General features: G+C 49.1%; 1 protein-coding gene and 1 long non-coding RNA gene across 4 annotated transcripts in view; one reads left to right on the forward strand and one right to left on the reverse strand.

Moving 5' to 3' along the window:
• LOC113614115 (uncharacterized) overlaps positions 1-16,700 on the forward strand; it is a 28,614-nt gene extending 11,914 nt beyond the window's left edge. The window contains exon 3 of the long non-coding RNA XR_003430451.1: positions 16,621-16,700. This is a non-coding gene — a long non-coding RNA (uncharacterized LOC113614115). The remainder of the gene's footprint in view (positions 1-16,620) is intronic.
• On the reverse strand, positions 11,275-18,341 carry SSR2 (signal sequence receptor subunit 2). Of its 3 annotated transcripts, none has more exons than XM_027095442.1 (6): positions 18,260-18,341; positions 17,492-17,646; positions 16,715-16,813; positions 14,937-15,045; positions 12,991-13,068; positions 11,275-11,853 (listed from the first exon to the last, which is right to left on the reverse strand). In XM_027095442.1, the coding sequence occupies exons 2-6, from the start codon at positions 17,644-17,646 to the stop codon at positions 11,743-11,745; spliced, it is 552 nt and encodes a 183-aa protein (XP_026951243.1). In that variant the 5' UTR covers positions 18,260-18,341; the 3' UTR covers positions 11,275-11,742. The 3 variants fall into 3 exon arrangements, with proteins under 3 accessions (XP_026951243.1, XP_026951242.1, XP_026951244.1); XM_027095441.1 differs by lacking the exon at positions 18,260-18,341 and adding an exon at positions 18,186-18,254; XM_027095443.1 differs by lacking the exon at positions 18,260-18,341 and adding an exon at positions 17,888-17,904.
• Positions 18,342-19,220: the final 879 nt, after the last annotated feature.

A 19,220-nucleotide genomic window follows, 5' to 3' on the forward strand; every position in this document is an offset into this window, starting at 1 on the left:
TTACTCCCCCCCCCCCCCCCCCCCCCCCCCCCAAAGTCCAGGTTGCTGGACAGTCGTTCCTTCCAGCAACTTTTCCCTCTTCCACTGCAACCTGCCCCCACTCCACCCAGGACCACTGAGATGGCACCTGTGCCTGTGTCAGCTGCACACCTGCCTACCACAGGGAAGGAGACAAGTACTCAGGCCTCTGCAGATGGCATTCTGCTGCCCTGCTGGGTGGGTCTGAAGATAGAAAAAGAGAGGCCTAGGAAACCAGCCCAGGCCCTGTGCCTGTCCGTGCTCAGCACAGCTGGAAGCCACATAGAGGGGACCTCTCAGCCTGCTGCTGGGAGACATCCTCTCTCTGTGTCCACAAACTTGGGCCTCGTGCCATCTGATGTGCTATCTATAAACAGGATGGGATGGGACTTCCCTGGCGGTCCAGTGGTAAAGAATCCGCCTTCCAATGCAGGGGACGCAGGTTTGATCCCTGGGCAGGGAAATAAGATCCCACATGCCACGGGGCAACTAAGCCCACACACCACAACTACTGAGCTCGCGCGCCTCAACGAGAGAGCCTGCATGCTGCAAACTACAGAGGCCACGCGCACTGGAGTCTGCGCGCCACAACTAGAGAAGAGAAAACCCGCACGCCACAACTAGAGAGAAGCCTGCGCACCACAAGGAAGAGCCCGCGCACCACAACGAAAGATCCCGCATGCCTCAACGAAGATCCTGCGTGCTGCAGCTAAGACCTGACACAGCCAAAGATAAATTAAATTAATAAATAAATAATAAATCTTTTTTTAAAAAAAAAAGACTCCGCGCTCCCAATGCAGGGGGCCCGGGGTTCTATCCCTGGTCAGGAAACTAGATCCCACGTGCCGCAACTAAGAGTTCACACGCCGCAACGAAGATCCCCTGTGCCGCAACTAAGACCCGGTGCAGCCAAATAAATAAACATTTTCTTAAAAACATATTTAGAAAATAAACAGGATGGGCAGATCTGCAGGGAGCAGGACAGAGCCTGAGGGCCACAGCACGGTCCCTGCAAACCAGTGGTCTCCAAAGCTGAGATTTGGGGGCAGGGGGAGAGGGGTACTGACAAAAAGTATCGTGAGAAGCTGGGATGGAGGAAAGAGTAGGAACCAGGTATGTTCCCTAGAAAAAGAGGAGCAGGGGCTGGGAACAGGACAGAAATGGAGGGACACTGAGGGGGCACTACAAGGAACTTGGATCTGGCATTCAGTGACCTCACAAAAGAGAAAACACCATTTGACCTACACGCCCTGAACCCAGCTTCTATCTACTCTTCCCGCCCTGATTCTGCCCACAGGGCTGGATTTGATGAGATGAATGAAAAGCAGTGAATGGAAGCCCTTTCCTTTCCCTCCATCCCTGGAGATGCCGCCTGTTGGAGGTGGTACCCTGCTGCCTTGGCCTGGTGGACAGACATTTCGAATCCTGAGATCTTTATGTCTTGAAATTTCACCCTTCTTCCTCCAGCTGAGACCACCTGGAGTCTGACCTCTTCTCAAAGAATTACCCTCTTTCTGGCCTCTCTGTCATGTCATTCATGGTCTCTGCCCTCTGTGAAAATGGAATCCGCTGGGCTCCTTCTCCCTTAAATCTTCATTCCATTCCTCAGAAAGTTTTTCTTCTAAATTCCACCCCTTCATGCTGTCAGGTCAATAATTTTCATTCTATCCTTCAAAGAGATGAGGTTTAGCAAGGTTTCCTCAACCCCCTCCCAGAGATAGTCCCTCCGCCTCTTTCTGAAATTCAAGCTGGAGCCCCTGTGGTCGTGTTCCTTTCCTTGCCCCTCCTTCCATCAGCTCTCTCCCAGCCCCCTCCCATCTTTCACTAGGCTCCTGAGCTCAGGAAATGGTGCAAGGGAGCAACCAGGGCTGGGTCTCACACAATGGCTTTATTTAGCCCCAGAATGAGATCACATCGTGTCACATCACTGCTTCCGCTGAGCACAGATAGGAGATTCTGAAATAGGTCTGAGATCAGATGCTTGAGATGGGGGCAGGGGAGGAAAGCAAGAAGGGGCTCTAAGTCACTTTACTTTTCTTCCTGCCTCTGGATCAGATGGTTTTCCCATCGACACAGACCATCAGCGTCTCGTGATTCCTCCTCTGAGCGTGTGACCTCCACCAATGGCCCTAGCCATCAGTGATTCGTTAGACACTCTACCATGTGCTGAGATGGGAGCACACAATATTTTAACAGAGAGAAATCTCTCTCTCTCTCTCTTTTTTGGGTTGCACCACACGGCATGCGGGATCTTAGTTCCCCAACCAGGGATTGAACCCGTGCCCACTGCAGTGGAAGCTCGGAGTCTTAACTGCTGGACCGCCAGGGAAGTACTGAGAGAAATCTCTCTCATTCAAAACTCTGAGACCATAATTTCTTCAGGGTGCTTTGAAGTTCATCAGATTTGCTAGCTCTGCCACCTTCATAAGCCACATGACCTTGGGAACTTGCTTATTTAATGTTTTTGAGCTTCAGGATCATCTGTAAAATGGGAATGGTAATACTACCTTGTAAGGATATTGAAAGACTTGATAATGTATGTAATACAACTAACATTGTGCTTGGCACATATTGGGTACTTAGCAAATGCTACTATTATTTTTGTTGTTACTATTATTATTTAGAAGCAAAGAGAAGGCAGAGCATAGAGAAATGGAGAGCTGGAGAGAGGAATGCCCAAGACAGAAGCAGAAATAGGCATTATATGACGGTTAAAGAAGAGAGAGAGAGAATAGATAACCCACAGGCTGACACTAAAACAACTGTGATGGGGACTCATTAACATAAACAACTTCTGATAGAAAAGAGCACATAACAACCAGAGCAAGGAGGAGCCTGATGAACCCTGATGAACCTGCACTCTTCAAAGAGAAGGGATGGGGCTTCCCTGGTGGCGCAGTGGTTGAGAGTCCGCCTGCCGATGTAGGTGACAGGGGTTTGTGCCCCGGTCCGGGAAGATCCCACATGCCACGGAGCAGCTAGGCCCGTGAGCCATGGCCGCTGAGCCTGCGCTTCTGGAGCCTGTGCTCCGCAACGGGAGAGGCCACAACAGTGAGAGGCCCACGTACCGCAAAAAAATAAATAAATAAAAGAGAAGGGATGGACAATGGCCTCTGGTAGTTTAGAGCAGAGGTTGGCAAACTATAGCCTGTGGGCCAAATCTGTCCTATTTTCTTTTTTAAATGGTTGGAAAAAAATCAAAAGAAGAATACTACTTTGTGACACATAAAAATTATATGAAATTCAATTTTCAGTGCTCATAAATAAAGGGTTTTTTCTGGGGAACACAGCCATGCTCATTCATTTACATATGGTCTATGGCTGTTTTTGCATTATGACAGCAAAGTTGGTAGTTGCGACAGAGACCATATGGCCCATAAAGCCTAAAATATTTATTATCTGGGTCTCTACAGAAGAAGTTTGCAGACTTGATTTAGAGAAGCTGGGTCTCAAAATCTCAGGAAGGAGGAAAAAGAGATCAAAGAGAGACATTAAGGCTCACTGCCCACCAGCCAGGTGTCTGCAACCAGCTTGGGGGAGGAGGGACATTGAAGACCCCAGCACACCCATTTCCTAAATAGCACCTGAGCCTACAGGGGGAAGAGGCTTAACCCATGAGTGCCTACAGCACCCTGTGGGATCCTCACAACCATTTCTTGAAACAGATATTATCCCTATTTTACATAGGAAGAAACAGGCAGCACAGAGAGGGAAAGTAACTTGCTCAAGGTCACAGGGCTGTAGGAGGTGGAGCTGAGTTTTCAAAGCAGATGCATCCCAGTGTACAGCCTGAGTTCTCTGAAACAAGAAGGCAACCAATGAGAGCAAGTGGCTAGCTTTGAAAGAAAGCTGGCAATATTGTCATTCACTTCCTCATTCCTGCCCCCTCCACCCCAGCCAAAGAAAGGAAGCAGTTTCCAGAAGAAATTAGATGGGGATTCCAAAAAATTAAATTTGTCCTTTCTACTCCCTCTGCATCTTAGAAATCTGAATGAAGTGATGGTGGGGGCAGGCAGGGCCCTGCTTCTGTTTGCTGCCAGCGAACACTGGGGGTAGGAACTGCTGATAGCAACCACACAGCTAGGCACAGGGGACAGTGGGCAAGGCTAGTGGGCCCCTTCGCAGCCTGGGGGGCTCCCTGGGCCTGGCTCTGGGGTCCTAAATTTCCCAAAGGGGGCAATAATGTGGAAGACCCGAAAGAACCAGATAATAAAGAACAGGGCGGAAGGGAGAGGCCAGATGGCATGGTCTGCTGGCTTCTCTCCAGGTCTCCTAGCCCTGGGGGAACAGGGTCGTAGAAAACCCTTTGATGGTTCAAAATTTAACCTACCTGCTTCCTCTCCCATAGAAAGTAAACCATTAATCCAACAGTGTCCTGCAAAGAAGACTAAAGCAGGGCTTCAGATGAAGAAGGCCCTGGTAACCACAGTTCCTTCCCACTCCTCCCTGCTCACGAACACACCATTCTACAGCAAGTCATATAGCACCCAAGTCTCTAATTCCTCACCTCACCCTGACCTGGCTACGTCATCGCTCTATTTCTCAGTGTGAGACATATGAGATTTTGCTGTGCATTCAACACTGTATCCTGGAACTCACCCTCCTTCCCTGGCTTTCCTGTCAACTGCCAGAGAGTGGTATCACAATTCCAAAAATCAAAGAAAAGGTAAAGGGTACATAGAGAGGATTCCTCCATTCAGCAAATATTTCTTTAGCACCTACCAGGTGTCAGGCACCAAGACGAGGACCCAGAAGGGTCTATGCACAAACACAGTGGTGAGGCAAGTGTACCACCCCTCTGTGGGACAGGGGCTAGTTCAGGCAAAAGCCATCTGCCACATCAGCTTTTGGGTTGACTCCTGCTTCCACCTGCTTCCAGGGCCCATAGGGCAGAGTTGTCGATTTTATTGTTAGTACTTAATTCTGGAAGTTCAAAGCTAGAGAGCCAGGCATCCTCAGTCCTCTCATCTAACCACGTCTCCTTAGTTTTAGTTTTTAAATTTTTACTTATTTATTTTTTTGGCCACACCACACAGCATGTGGGATCTTAGTTCCCCGACCAGGGATCGAACCCATGCCCCCTGCAGTGGAAGTGTAGACTCCAAACCACTGGGCCGCCAGGGAAGTCCCATCATATCTCCTTAAAAGTCAGCCATCGGGAGGGAGACGCAAGAGGGAAGAGATATGGGGATATATGTATATGTATAGCTGATTCACTTTGTTACAGAGCAGAAACTAACACACCATTGTAAAGCAATTATACTCCAATAAAGATGTAAAAAAAAAAAAGTCAGCCATCAAGCATCTCAAACACTCACCCTAAATCACCCCCCCCCCCCTTTGATATATTAGGCTCACAAATCAGTCAGGATTTTTGCTGCTTTGGGCTTCCAAGTGTGATCATCTTTTCTCTTTTTTTAAAAAAATTTGTTTGCAAACTGAACCTAGGGATCCTATCTTCTCTTTATGCTGGGCCTGTGTGCTTATTCTACCAGAGGCTTGTTGGGACCCAGACTAGCCCATGATGTGTCGGGGCTAGAGAATAAAAGGGGGAAGACCAATCAGTCCACTTCTGCCTCCTGTCAGTTTCTTGGCATGCGTTCTGGGTGCCATGCCAGCAGGGTGGGGCAAGAGAGGGGCTGAGGTTCAGAGGGACACACCTGAGAAGACTTTGGCCACTGAGTCCCAAGGAGTTAACCCATCAGATCCCAGGGAACAGCTAAAGGCAGTGGGTGAACTAAGGAGCCCCTAATCTGAATGGATGGGGTAATCTGGAATCTGGAAGCCCCTGGCTCTCAGGTATGAGTTTGTGGCCCTTTAAATCTCACAATTAACCACCAGGGATAAAGGGAATAATGTCAGGGCCTAGAGGAAGGGGACCCAGGGTGAATTAGGATTTAAAGTTTTAAAATTCTAGCCATCCTGTTTGTCCATACCTCCTGTCTTAATGGTGCCAGATAAACTTGAGTCTGAATCCCAGTCCTATAATCTACCTCTTAATTGATGAGTGTTAGTTATTTAATTCCTCTAAACCTCAACTTTAATATGGGGATTATGATATGCTAACCCCATAGGACTGTGAGGATTAAGAATGTATATAAAGGGGGCCTCCCTGGTGGCTCAGTAGTTAAGAATCTGCCTGCCAATGCAGGGGACATGGGCTCGAGCCCTGCTCCGGGAAGATCCCACATGCTACGGAGCAACTAAGCCTGTGCACCACAACTACTGAGCCTGTGCTCTAGAGCCCACGTGCCACAACTACCGAGCCCGCGCACCTAGAGCCCGTGCTCCGCAACAAGAGAAGCCGCCACAGTGAGAAGCCTGCACACGAAGAGTAGCCCCCGCTTGACACCACTAAAGAAAGCCTTTGCGCAGCAACAAAGACCCAACGCAGCCAAAAAAAAAAAAAGGAATGTATATAAGGGAATTCCCTGGCGGTTCAGTGGTTAGGACTCTGTGCTTTCACTGCTGAGGGCCCGGGCTCAATCCCTGGTCAGGGAACTAGTGACACGGCCAAAAAAAGAAAAAAAAGTATATATAAAATCTTTGGCGTCACTTGTCCCACAAGTAGTGTTAACTGTTGGCCATTATGGTGATTTCCTATTTGCACACTTGTGCGCACACACACAGAGACACACACACTCTCAATGCACCCTAGTTACAAATGGGAGCTGAGGGCTTCCCTGGTGGCTCAGTGGTTGAGAATCCGCCTGCCAATGAAGGGGACACGAGTTCAAGCCCTGGTATGGAAAGATCCCACATGCCACGGAGCAACTAAGCCCGTGCGCCACAACTACTAAGCCTGCGCTCTACAGCCCACGTGCCACAACTACTGAGCCTGCGTGCCACAACCACTGAAGCCCACGGGCCTAGAGCCCGTGCTCTGCAACGAGAAGCCACTGCAATGAGAAGCCCGCACACCGCAGTGAAGAGTACCCCCACTCGCAGCAACCAAAGAAAGCCCGCGCACAGCAACGAAGACCCAATGCAGCCCAAAATAAAAATTAATAAAATTTTTTTTAAAAAGGGAGCTGATGGGACTTCCGTGGTGGCGCAGTGGTTAAGAATCTGCCTGCCAATACAGGGGACATGGTTTCAAGTCTTGGTCTAGGAAGATCCCACATGTCACAGAGCCACTAAGCCCGTGCGCCACAACTACTGAGCCTGCGCTCTAGAGCCTGCGAACCAAAACTACTGAGCCCATGTGCCACAACTACTGAAGCCCAAGCACCTAGAACCTGTGCTTCACAACAAGAGAAGCCACTGCAATGAGAAGCCTGCTCACTGTAATGAAGAGTAGCCCCCACTCGCTGCAACTAGAGAAAGCCCACGAGCATCAACGAAGACCCAATGCAGCCAAAAATTAATTAATTAATTAATTAATTAATTATTTTTTAAAAAGGCAGCTGAATGCAGGAGACTGGTGGAGAATTGTTCTGTCACTTCCTGGGGGTGCTGAGGGGTTCCTGAAGATCGCTGCTTCTGGGAAATGCCCATAGATGCGGTAAGGACTCAGGGAAAGGGAAGAGGGAAACTCACCAGACTTGGGAGATATCCCAAAGATGGGAGACCTGTTCTTGCCTTCGGTTGGTGACGGCAGTATAGGAAGAAGTCCCACTTCAGACAGCCCCTCTAAGAATCCAGTCCAGGACCTTAATGGGGGGGCCTCTTTCTTGGTCCTTTTAAGGGAATTGCTCATGGTCCAGAAGTTTGCATAGGAGACAGGGGGGACTCATTCCAGTCCAGATCAGCTGCCTCTCCAACTACTCTAGCCCTTCCCTTCCCCGCCCTACTTCAAACACCCTAGACAGTGCTGTGCCCAGACCTTTAACCCCTTGCGTGCCGTTGCTGGTCCCGAGGATTCCTGGGTTCCCCATCTTCAGCATCCCCCAAAGGGCAGCCCCCAGATTCAGGCACACGTAGGAACAGATACAGGAAACCAAGCTGGGGTCACTCTGAGGGGAGAGTATGTGGGAACCTGACATCCCAGGGAACCTTCACCCGCCCTCCGGCAGAGACAGGGTGGAACTGAGGGGAAAAAGAAGACAACTCAGGGAAAGGCCCACAGCTGGAACCCTACTTAACAGCAAGGTCCTACTAGGGTCAGGGAGGTCCTTTGCTCTCTCTCAAATTTGGTTTCAAAATGCTTGTCGTTCCCTTTAAGAGGCAGGTTGCAGTAGGGGGAGGAGGACAGACTGTATTTTCTGTGATGAAAGTACAGGGAGGAGCGATGACAAGGGCAGCTACATCAGAGGAGGACCCTCCTTCAGCCAACAGGAACAGGGTGAGCAGGCAGCTTGGCACACACCCGGCTCCCAACTCCCGGCGTGTTGTGGATACCAGGCACAGGATATCTGACTGGCTCTCCACCCCCTTCGCTGATAACAGCTTCTAGGGGCACTGACTCACCCTCACTGCTTCCCTGGGGCAGAGGATGGAGTGGGCAGATGTTGGACTTCCTGTGGTACCGGGGAGCCTCCTCCCTGATGGGCCTCGTGGTCCAGGGGAAAGGACATGTTGGAATCGGAAGAGCTTGGCTGCCTCTGCCAACTCACACGTTAAGGGGCCTTGGAGAAGTTCCCTAGTAGCCTCATTTCCTCCTCTGTAAAATGGGGATAGTAAATGAGATATGTACAAATAGTGGAACATAAATGCTGGGCCCATAATTGTTACTCAATAGATATGCTAGCTGCCACTTGCTGTGTCCTTGGATAAACCACTCCACTCTGCCTTTCCTGATCTATTAAATGAGATTAAATTAGGTGATCTACGGTCTATCCTTGCTCTAAAACTCTCCCTCTGCATGAGAGGAAGAGGGCAGTTGCCAGATGTGGAAACTGTGTGCCCTTTCCTACCTGGCTGGGCTCCAAACCACATGAGTGACAGTGGTTGTTTCTCACTTCACAAGAATACAGGGGAAACAGCTGCCTGTTTTACTCGTGTAGGGTCCTCAGAAATTCTCTAATTTAACAATCCTGGGATTGTCCAAATGAGGACACAGGCTCCGAGCGGGGGTGGGTGTGTGTGATTTACCTGAGGTCTGCCAGCCAGGGAGTGGCAGAACTGGGGCTGGGATCCAGCACTGCTGCCTCTGTGGTCAGTGCTGCTTCCGCCACCCTGAGCCGCTCTCTCGAGGGATCCAGCCCAGATAACTTCCCATCCTGTCCCCAAGCCGCTGCATTATCCACAGCTTCTTGGGAATCCTTATACCCATTTCCAATTAACTTTTGTCAGGTGAAGTCCCAAAGCCTAGTATGTGAAAGGGGTGGTAATCTGGGCCCTGGATCCTCCTGGTACCAGGGCTGGGTGTGGGTGAGCGGGTGCCAGCTAAAAGTTTGGACGACGTGGGAGGGATAGAGGGCTAGTTTCCAGCGGGAGGAGGGGATCTGGAACACGCTGAGAGCTGGTTGCTATCTGTTTTGCCTTTTAGGGAGGAAGCCCTCAGTTTGGGTACTCAATCTCCAGGAAGGATGTAGGGCCAGTGCTTGCTTTCCCTCTCCCTTGCAGACCTGCATGAAATCTGGAGATCAGGGGTCACATGTCCCTAGGGTAGTTTCCATTAGAGTGAAGTACCGTCTGCTGCTCATCCTCCATTAAGTTACCTCAAGAAGAGGGCTCAATCCTAAAGCAACTACTCCAGCTGAGTCTTGCCATCTATAGATTTGAGAGGCTTACATTCTTCAATGCTACTACTTAAGGGAGGCTCAAATTCCATCCTGACTCCAAGGAATTTGATCTCTCGAGAGATGCAAGTATCTAGTTTTGGCCTTTTTTCAAGGTGCCGGTGACACTGCCTTCACAATGCTTCTCTTGTCATCTGGGTCAGACCTGGGTTCCCCCCTAGTCTCCTCTGTAACAAGGGCCAGGACACAAAATGCTGAGTTCTGCAAGGAAAGGTAAAGACTGCCCCAGCTTTCAGAAAAGGAGTATCTCCCAGAGCTCAGACTGAGGGAGAAATCGCTTATGTTACCTTCCCAAGTTATGAAGTTTATCCTACCCTTTAAACCATAACCCCCACTCCTATAGGTTAACTCCTCACTGTGTTTTCAGTGGACACTACACAGATGGCAAATAGTGTGCTGGTCCAAAGACCAACAGTTCATAGTCCTAGAGGAAGACGATACATTATCAAACTAGCTCCCTCTTCCTTCCCTATGCTTGCTCTCAACCCCAAGCTTCTGACCCACTATCTTTCTCCCCATTCTCTTGAGCAAGTCCCAGGTCTCCACCAGGAACACAATGAACCAAAGCAAATATATCCTTCTTGCCCTCTGACCTGGCCAGTCCTGGGGTGTCCGAGCCGTAGGCCCTGAAAGAGGGATGTGAGCTGGTGGAGGGCTACTCCATTTGGAGCCTCCCGTTGTCTCCAGGTCCTTTTCATCCTTCTTGGGGCCCAGAGGCTCCGAAGGCTGGGCGAAGGAAAGGTTAAACTGGTTGGGCAGCACTCTCCCCCCGCCCCCCCACCAGAATCTAAGCTGGGAAACTTGGTGACAGGAACAAAGCGGGTGTTTGTTGGGTTTCTCTCCTGCCTGGGAGGCTGTTCTCGGACCACGGCATTCCTGGGTTGGACAGAGTCAGCTCAGCGTGGCTTCTCCCCACTGCTGTCGCCGCAATACCCCCTGCCTTTCCAGAGGCCGTGCTTAGGTAACAACTCAGGGGATACAGGCGCTTCTGCCTGGCCTGAGCTCAAAGCAGAGGCATTAAAAATAAGTTCAAGATGGGACTTCCCTGGCAGTCCAGTAGTTAAGACTCCACGCTTCCACTGAAGGGGACACAGGTTCAATCCCTGGTCGGGGAACTGGGATCCTGCATACCCCGCAATGTGGCCAAAATAATAATAAGTTCAAGCTCAAGAAAAGCTAGCTCTTAAACAGAGGAAGGGCTAGAATCAGGCCTAAGAGATAGTTTCTCAAGAACAGTCAGTGAATAAATCACCCCTAGAAGGTCTCCCGGGGCATGAGATCAACTGCAGAACACTTTTCCCCATTCTCTCCTCTACTGTGGAGAGGGGCTCACAGGCAAGGAAGGTTTAGGGGAATATATAGTGACTGATGAGAACAGAGAGAAATAAGGGATGGAAGCAAAGGTGTTCAGAAGGGAGGGTGCGGGGGGTGGGATATCTCTGTGGGAACGGGACCTACAATCCCTAGAGCAAGGAGGCAGGAATTCAGCTCACTTGCCCAGGAGCCTGGGAAGTCAGGGCCTGAGTACCAACAGCAACCTGAGCTCATCCAGGTGATGGGAAAACAGACAAGGCAGGGTGGCATTTGTTTTTATTAGAAAACCCCATTTGGTAAGAGCTTCCCTAAGCCAGCACAGAGACTGGGTAGCCTCCAAGAGTCCCATAGCTTTCATCTTATCTTCCACCCTCTTCTGAGAGGGGAGGGTGGGGGACGGGGTGGTGTCAGGCAGTCTCCGAAGTGCCCCCTCCTGGACCCCTGAGAGAGTTCACATCACCAGCAATGTACCCCGCGGCACCTCGGTGGTGCACCACAGGGCCCCTAGGCTCAAGGCGGTTGCCAAAGGCTTTCCTGTTTGTATGGCTTCACGATGGAACCAAGGAGGCTCTCAAAGACTCCCAGGTCTGGTCCTTCGCTCTGGTTGAGAGCAGGGCAGGATCAAGGAGGTGGCCAAGGGCTAAGGGAGAAGAGATTGCATTTGAGATACCCTTTGGAGTCTGGAAAGCACCTGTATTCCTTGGGAAGGGAGGACTGGAAGCCCCACTCAGTTCTTCTTGGTTTTGGGGGTGTCATATTTCCTCTTGCTGGAATACCACAACAGCAGGGGGATGCCGATGGAAGGGAGAGTCATGACCCCGAAGGCTGCCCAGTCCAGCTGTGGAAGACAAAGGCCTTGCTTAGAAGTCTGGATTAGGGCACAGGAGGGGACCAGGAAGGAAGGGGTCCAATGAGAAAGGGAGCAGTCCAGCCCAAATTTTAAGCAGAACCTTCGCAGGAAGGTTCCTCTCTGGCTACTCTGGACACAGAATGGCTCGCTAAAGACTAATCTATATCTTTTGAGCTATGAAACCAAAGGTCTCACCTGACCCAACCCAATCTGGAAGAGAAGCTTCTCTCTTCCAAACAATCTTTGAGGAGGGAGATGCCCAGGTCTTGCCCTAACAGTCAAGCCTCCTGCGACCTAACCCCTGCCCCCACCTCCAGCTCTCTCTTCCAGTCCTCCGTCCCACATTCTGCTCTCTGGCCTCACTAAACTACCTGCCATTCCTGGATTGCACCACGCTTTTTCTCACTTCTGAGCTACTCCCTCTTCCTAGGGTGCCTCCCCTTCCTTACCTCCTCTTTAATAAGTTAAACCTCCCTCCTCCAGAAAATCCTCCCCGACTCTCAAAGACCAGGTTAGGTGTTCCTGTTGCATCTCCTCCAGAGCCTTGTGTATGATCTCCACCACAGCACTCTTCCCCCACTGACTTGCGCTGAAGCCTCTATGAGCCCATAAGATCTTTAATGAAAGGGACTGTGTCTTGCGTTGTTTTCTCAAAGCAAAGCACAGAACTGAGCATGTAATTAGGAACCTCATAATTATTCCCTGAATGAATGAATAAATGAGTCTCCTCATTCAGTACTTTAGGCAAATCTTCGAAGAATTCTCCCCTAGACTAGACTACACCAAAGTTCCCATGTAACCTTCCCGATGCTCTGCAACTCTTTTAATCTAAGCAGATATACTTTTAATCCTCGAATTAGACCCAGGACTCCAAGATGGAGCTCTACTCAAGGCTGAGCAGAGAAAAAGGGCAGCTTTTTTTGGTTCTGGCAATTATGATCTCATTGCCAAAAATCTCTAACCGTGGTTAAATCAGGATATTTGATGGCTGTGTGTATCAGACATCAAAACACAGATATGACAAGAACCAACCAACTAAACATATCCTCTAAGGAAGCCACACAGTCCCAGAACCAAAAGCGTGTTCTACTCCCAGGGGAATGCCAAGAAGACTGTAAAGCTTACAAAATGGGGGGAGAATCTCCTATCAAACTCCCTCTGAGCCAGGATTCCTCCCTGTCCGGGTGCACTGGTAAAGCCAATCTGAAAAGTAGAAAAGAAGGGCATTAAGGCAAGTCTCCAGCTCTTTCTCATCTGGGAAAGGGCAGTTCCAACCAACCCAGTTCTAAGCAATAGATTCTTAGCTCCCAAAGGCCCAAGAAAGCAACAAGATGAGGAAAAGTTTTTGAACTAGAGAGAGCTGGATGATTCTTAGTGTGTTATAAAGATGAGTAAATTAGGAGCCAGGAGACACACGATGAGCATTTACTAAAAAAAGGTAGGACAGGTATGCAGCTGAAATTAAAGCCAAACCCTTCTATCTTAGCCTCAGACTCTAGAAAGGGTTGCTCACCACCACTGGCCCCTCTGCCCATGGCAATCATTTCCCCATTCCTCAAGTGGAAACACTCTTCTGTACCTCACAAGTTGACATGAGGCTCAAGCAAACTAATGAGAAGGATTCTGGAAAGTATAAAGCCCTACCCAAATGTACATTACTAGTGGAGGGGCTGAGTCTGCCCCACATTCCTTTGTCTTGGAGAGGAGGCCAAGAGTTTGAAGCGCATTGCAAACAACTTTGTTCTAAAGTGGCTGCTGAGCCTTTAATTTTATGTCTTTTAACCCATCAAGGACCAGGTGGAACCAGAGTCTTAGAGGTGGTTCTAAAAGCACACATGATAGAAGATATGAAAACATAACCAAGATTATAAGAATATGGTTCCACATGGTTTATAAAAAAAAGATAACTCAGAGAGTGCACTGAATGTTTGAGACTCTTGGATTTCTTTTAGCTCTATGGTTGACTCTGTTAAGTCCCTTCCTTACTGTGCACTCACTAAGTAGCCTAAAGCCCATCTGTACTTATAAATTCATGACCCAAGCTTTTTGAGGGCTAGGACAGTACCTTAATCTGCTTGGTATTTCCTAGAGTCTAGCACCTTGCAGGGGGCTCGATAAATGTCTGCTGACCTTTACATCAATCAGTCAAGAGACTGGTTATCGCTGGGTTTCTATTCTATATGGAAAACAGAAAGAAATCTAAGACAAAGTCCCTTGCTTCAAGGAGTTTATAATTAAACTGGGAGATGGGAGTGAGGGAAAGACCTAGATACAGGAAAGAGAACTAATAAAGATGGTCAATAATTAAATGTTCAAGTGGCATAGACTATAAGAGCTCTAGAAGTTTAGATGCAGTCAGTAACTGTTTAGTGAAAGAATGAGTAGGAAAGAGCGATATGAATTGTAAAAGCAGGAGACAGAATCAAGGAGATGCAGCTCAGAGCTAGGTCTTGAGGCGGCTTTGGATAATGAAGCAGAGGAGAGAGAGTACAGAGAGTACTTCATGCAGAGACCAAAGGCAAAGTGGAAAGAAGGAGCACTGAGAGCGGGGGAGGTGCCACAGGAAGGAGCTTGGTCTAATTAGGACGGAGGGTCTTCGAGGGCAGAGAGAGGAAGGGAGAGGCAGAACACAGTGAGAATGCTGGAGGGTACGGCGAGAAGAGGCAGGAAACTCAGCCTTGCTGCAAGAAGCAGGGGCATTCTAAGCAAGGGAAAGATACAGACACAGCAGAGACCAGGAATCATCTGATGGCAGCACAGAAGACAGATGGGAAAGACAATGATGGCCATAAACTGGGCAGCACATGACACTGTACAGATTAAAAGTGAAGCGGAAGGGAATGCTACAGTACTCCCCTGCCATTCATTTCAATTGCTTGATTCTGAGACTTTATAATTTGAAACATACTTCCTTCCTATTTGAAACATACTTCCTTCCTATGATGATATCTCAAGTTTTTGGTCCTTCTTATCTTCCTCAGAATTTAGCACCTGCTCTGGAGATTTTCTACAAGAGTTTTCAAAGGAAGGCAGAGCTGAGCCCCATCCAACTAAGGGTTTGGGTAACTCACCACAACGGGCCCATCCTCCTGGGCCAGATAAGTAATAGTTGCTGAGGTGAAGTTGAAATAACCAGCCTTGAGAGGGCGCAGGACCACGGTGTGGGAAACGTTGCTAGCACTGACGCAAGAGTTAAGGAGGGAAAAAGATGAAGCTACAGTTGTAACAAACTTTCAACTTAGGGACTAAACACACCATTCACAAAAAGAGTTGCCAACACATGTAATGATTTCACATCTGCAATATACTGCGAAAATAATAAACACAGGCTTTTTTTCTAAGCCTGAAGTATGTGGTATAATATGATGTCTTTCTAGCCAAGTCTTAAAGGGTCTATGACATACTCAGTATTGAGGTGTTTAAATTAAACTTTTAAAGCAATATAGGTTATGGATGAAAAATTAGTCACTTAAGGTCACAGAAAATCTTTTGCTGCCTAAAACTGCAGGAAGTTCTTGAAAATATAAAACAAAACCCCCCAAAACCCAAAGAGAACACTTACCCTTGCCAGAAAATCTAAATATACTTTAAATCACAGGGAAAAAAAAAAATCTAATTCAAAACACTCAGGAGGGCTTCCCTGGTGGCGCAGTGGTTGAGAGTCCGCCTGCCAATGCAGGGGACACGGGTTCGTGCCCCAGTCCGGGAAGATCCCACATGCCGCGGAGCGGCTGGGCCTGTGAGCCATGGCCGCTGAGCCTGCATGTCCAAAGCCTGTGTTCCGCCACAGGAGAGGCCACAACAGTGAGAGGCCCGCGTACCACAAAAAACAAACAAACAAAAAACACTCAGGAAATAACCAGTAGATCCGAATAAGGGATTTATTGAAGAAGAGTCTTTAAAAGGTCACCCAGGGGATTTCCCTGGTGGTCCAGTGGTAAAGAATCCACCTTACGATGCAGGGGATGCGAGTTCGATCCCTGGTCAGGGAACTAAGATCCCACGTGCCACAACTACTGAACTCGTGCGCCTCAACTAGAGCCCACGTGCCACTAACTACAGAGCCCAAGTGCCCTGGAGCCTGTGCGCTACAGCTAGAGAAGAGAAAGCCCACACGCCACAACTAGAGAGAAGTCCACGCACCACAACGAAGATCCCTTGTGCCGCAACTAAGACCCGACGCAGCCAAAAAAAAAAAGAGTCATCCAGGTCCTCCACCTAGCATCCCACTGAATTTCTTTTTTTTTAAATTTATTTCTTTATTTTATTTTTGGCTGCGTTGGGTCTTTGTTGCTGTGCACGGCTTTCTCTATTTGCAGCGAACGGGGGCTACCCTTCCTTGCATTGCATGGGCTTCTAACTGTGGTGGCTTCTCTTGTTGCGGAGCACAGGCTCTAGGCGTGCGGGCTTCAGTAGCTGTGGCTTGCAGGCTCTAGAGCACAAGCTCAGTAGTTGTGGCGCACGGGCTTAGCTGCTCCACGGCATGTGGGATCTTCCCAGACCAGGTCTCGAACCCGTGTCTCCTGCATTGGCAGGCGGATTCTTAACCACTGAGCCACCAGGGAAGCCCCCCACTGAATTTCTTTTAAAAGCACCTTAAACATCCTCGCCCAGCCACAAACATCTGTCTACATTCTCCCGATACAGAATGTTTTAGAACTTTATGACCTGAACTTCAGGAACCTCCTTCCTCAGGCCCACCCTAAATCATGCTCACACAATTCTCACCAGTCTCTCTTGCCCCATCTTATCCAGAGTGGCAACAAGAATGACTCTGCTGATTTGCTTCAACATTACCGCCCTCCCACCCACCACCACCAGCCTTCATCACCCAGTGTCAAGAGGATACGGAGCAATTCGGTCCCATTTGACGTTGAGCATTCCAGAGACAATGCCAAAGTCTTCTGGAGGGAAGGAATCATCAGATAATTCCACATCTAATGCAGCACTAGAAAAGGGAGGAAACGAAGAAAGGTTAGCAATGGGTATAAAATTAAAGGAATCAGCAATCAAATCTGCCTGCCTGTCCTAAAAAATCAGAACTTTAAAAGACAGATATGAGTCACAGTTATTTGGGTTTGTTGCACTGAAGAATCCCAGCCAAGGCCTGAATTCTGGGCACCAAAATACTCAAATATCTAGGAAAGAATGGGCCTGAATCCGTTTTTGCCCCAATTTCTTCTCGTGTGTGTGTGTGTGTGTGTGTGTGTGTGTGTGTAAGGAGGGGAAGAGGAGCAAGATGCATGTGGAAAAGAACATTAAAGGGAATAAAGTGAAAAAAAGACAACAAAAATGCTAATGAAAGAAAGGAAGCTGAAACTAAACCCCTGAGGTAACGAAGGATCACACATTTTCTGCCTTCTCATCTTCCTCTCCCTGTTTCACCACAATTTTTGCTTCTTCCCCACTCTGAAACTCTTCCAGCTCAAAAAGTGGAAGACGGTTTCCTGTAGCTTAGGTAAGAATGTCCTCCTCTTCCAGAAGTAGATCCAGCAGTATATTCATTCACTCATGATATCTGTTGCTGGAAATCTCCCAAAGATAAATCACTGTTGGTCCCTGTTCCCAGCTGGGAAATCTAAGAAACCTGAAAAGGGCCCAACCTATAGCTCCAGGGCCTCCTTACCTTGAGCCAACATTGTAGATGTTGTACTGTAAGGTCAGGTCTCGCCCCTCCACGGCATATCTGTTCAGCAGTGATTTGGAGGCCAAAAGCCTGGCTCCTTCCTCTGCTTGAGTGACAGCAAATAGAGCCAACGCCAGGAATGCCAGCAGCCTCATCTTTGGAGAAAAAAGCAAAGTGAGCAGTCAACCCAAGCCTGTAAAACCGGCAAGAGCTTCCTGACAGCCCTTTCTTACAAAGTCTATCAAAACTCTTTTGAGCTTATCAAAGCAGCAGCCCCTTCTACAGAGCAGTCTCTAAGCCACCAGTGCCCTGGGTGCTCCCCAACTGGTGCGATCTTCTGAGAGGACTGCATGTGGCCAGACTCCTTAGGCCGCCGGATTTCGGCCGATCTCGGACCTGCAACAGCCTCTAGCTTTCCTTCACGCAGGAGTCCCCCACGGCTGCTGCCTTCCCGCTGCTCCTCCTTCTCCACCAGCTTCCCTGTGATCCCACGCCGCGCTCGCAGGGTCCTCCCCCACGCCCCTGTATCCCATCCTCCATCCTTCCCCCGGGATCCTATTCGTCCTGGCCCTCCACATCCCTTTCTGGGGCCCTACGAGAGCTCAGTCCGCTCTGCCCCCTCCCCTCCTCTTGCCGAGACTACACGTCCTCCCGCCGGCATGCCCTCTCTCCTCCCCGCCCTCCCCGAGCTAACACTCAGCCGCTGAGTGTTGTGCGGACGTGAGACTCCCAGGCTCCCGCTGGCACCCCCAGTGCCTCGGAACTCACCGCGCGCACTCTCAAAGCCTTTCGGGGGGGCGGGGGGGGGGGCACCAACACCGGAAGAGAGCGTCAGCATCGGAAATACCGGAAGTAAGCTCTGGCCGGAAACTTTGGTGATCTGCCCGATGCCTTCTGGGAGTTGTAGTTCATAGACAAGCCCCACCTTTCCCTTTGTAGTACCCGCCCGCCTCTGGGATGCGACAGCTCCTGGAACAGGCTTGTGTGTGTATCCTCCACGCTCTTCTTTCTTTCTTTCCTGTTCTTTCTTTCACGCTTTTATTATTCTGCAGTCTAGAGTGACTTTTCATGCTGGCTTGCCGTTACTGTAGATGACCAGCACCTGATTAAGTGCTTTGCGGAACTGGCAGACCCAGAGATTAGGGTCATCTATCTAAAGTGTACTGTCGAACTAGGAATTAGAGAAAAGCTATTTCTCTCGAGGCTACTCTTCGTATTCCCAGGCGAGAAATTTAGTCATCTCTTATATCCAATAAGTCACCAAGCCCTGAACTTTCTTTAGAAGCCCTTTAAGGCCCCGCAAAAGGAGATCCTTTCTTCTCCATTCCCACTGTAACCGCTTTAGTTCATACACGTTGCGGTTGCTGTTTTTCACTGCGATGGTCTCGCTTTCTTGGGCCTTTCCCGGCGCATTTCAATCAGCTACCAGAAAAACTTCCCTAAACAGCATTTTGAACAGTAGTCTCTATGTTCAGAGGATGGACTGTGAAGTTAGGCAGTCATGAATTCAAATCTCCCTTCGGTCACTTGCTGTGTAGGTAACCTTAAGGCAAGTGTTACTTCTTTAAAATATATATATATATACACACACACACACACACACACACACATATATATTTATTTATTTATTTGACTGCGCTGGGTCTTAGATGCAGCAGGCGGGATCTTCATTTCGGCCTGAGGGATCTAGTTCCCTGACAGGGATGGAACCCGGGCCCCCTGCGTTGGG

Source organism: Aethalodelphis obliquidens, unplaced genomic scaffold, assembly GCF_003676395.1.
Source record: "Aethalodelphis obliquidens isolate GAN/ISIS:26980383/991018 unplaced genomic scaffold, ASM367639v1 scaffold90, whole genome shotgun sequence".
NCBI classification, from domain to species: domain Eukaryota; kingdom Metazoa; phylum Chordata; class Mammalia; order Artiodactyla; family Delphinidae; genus Aethalodelphis; species Aethalodelphis obliquidens.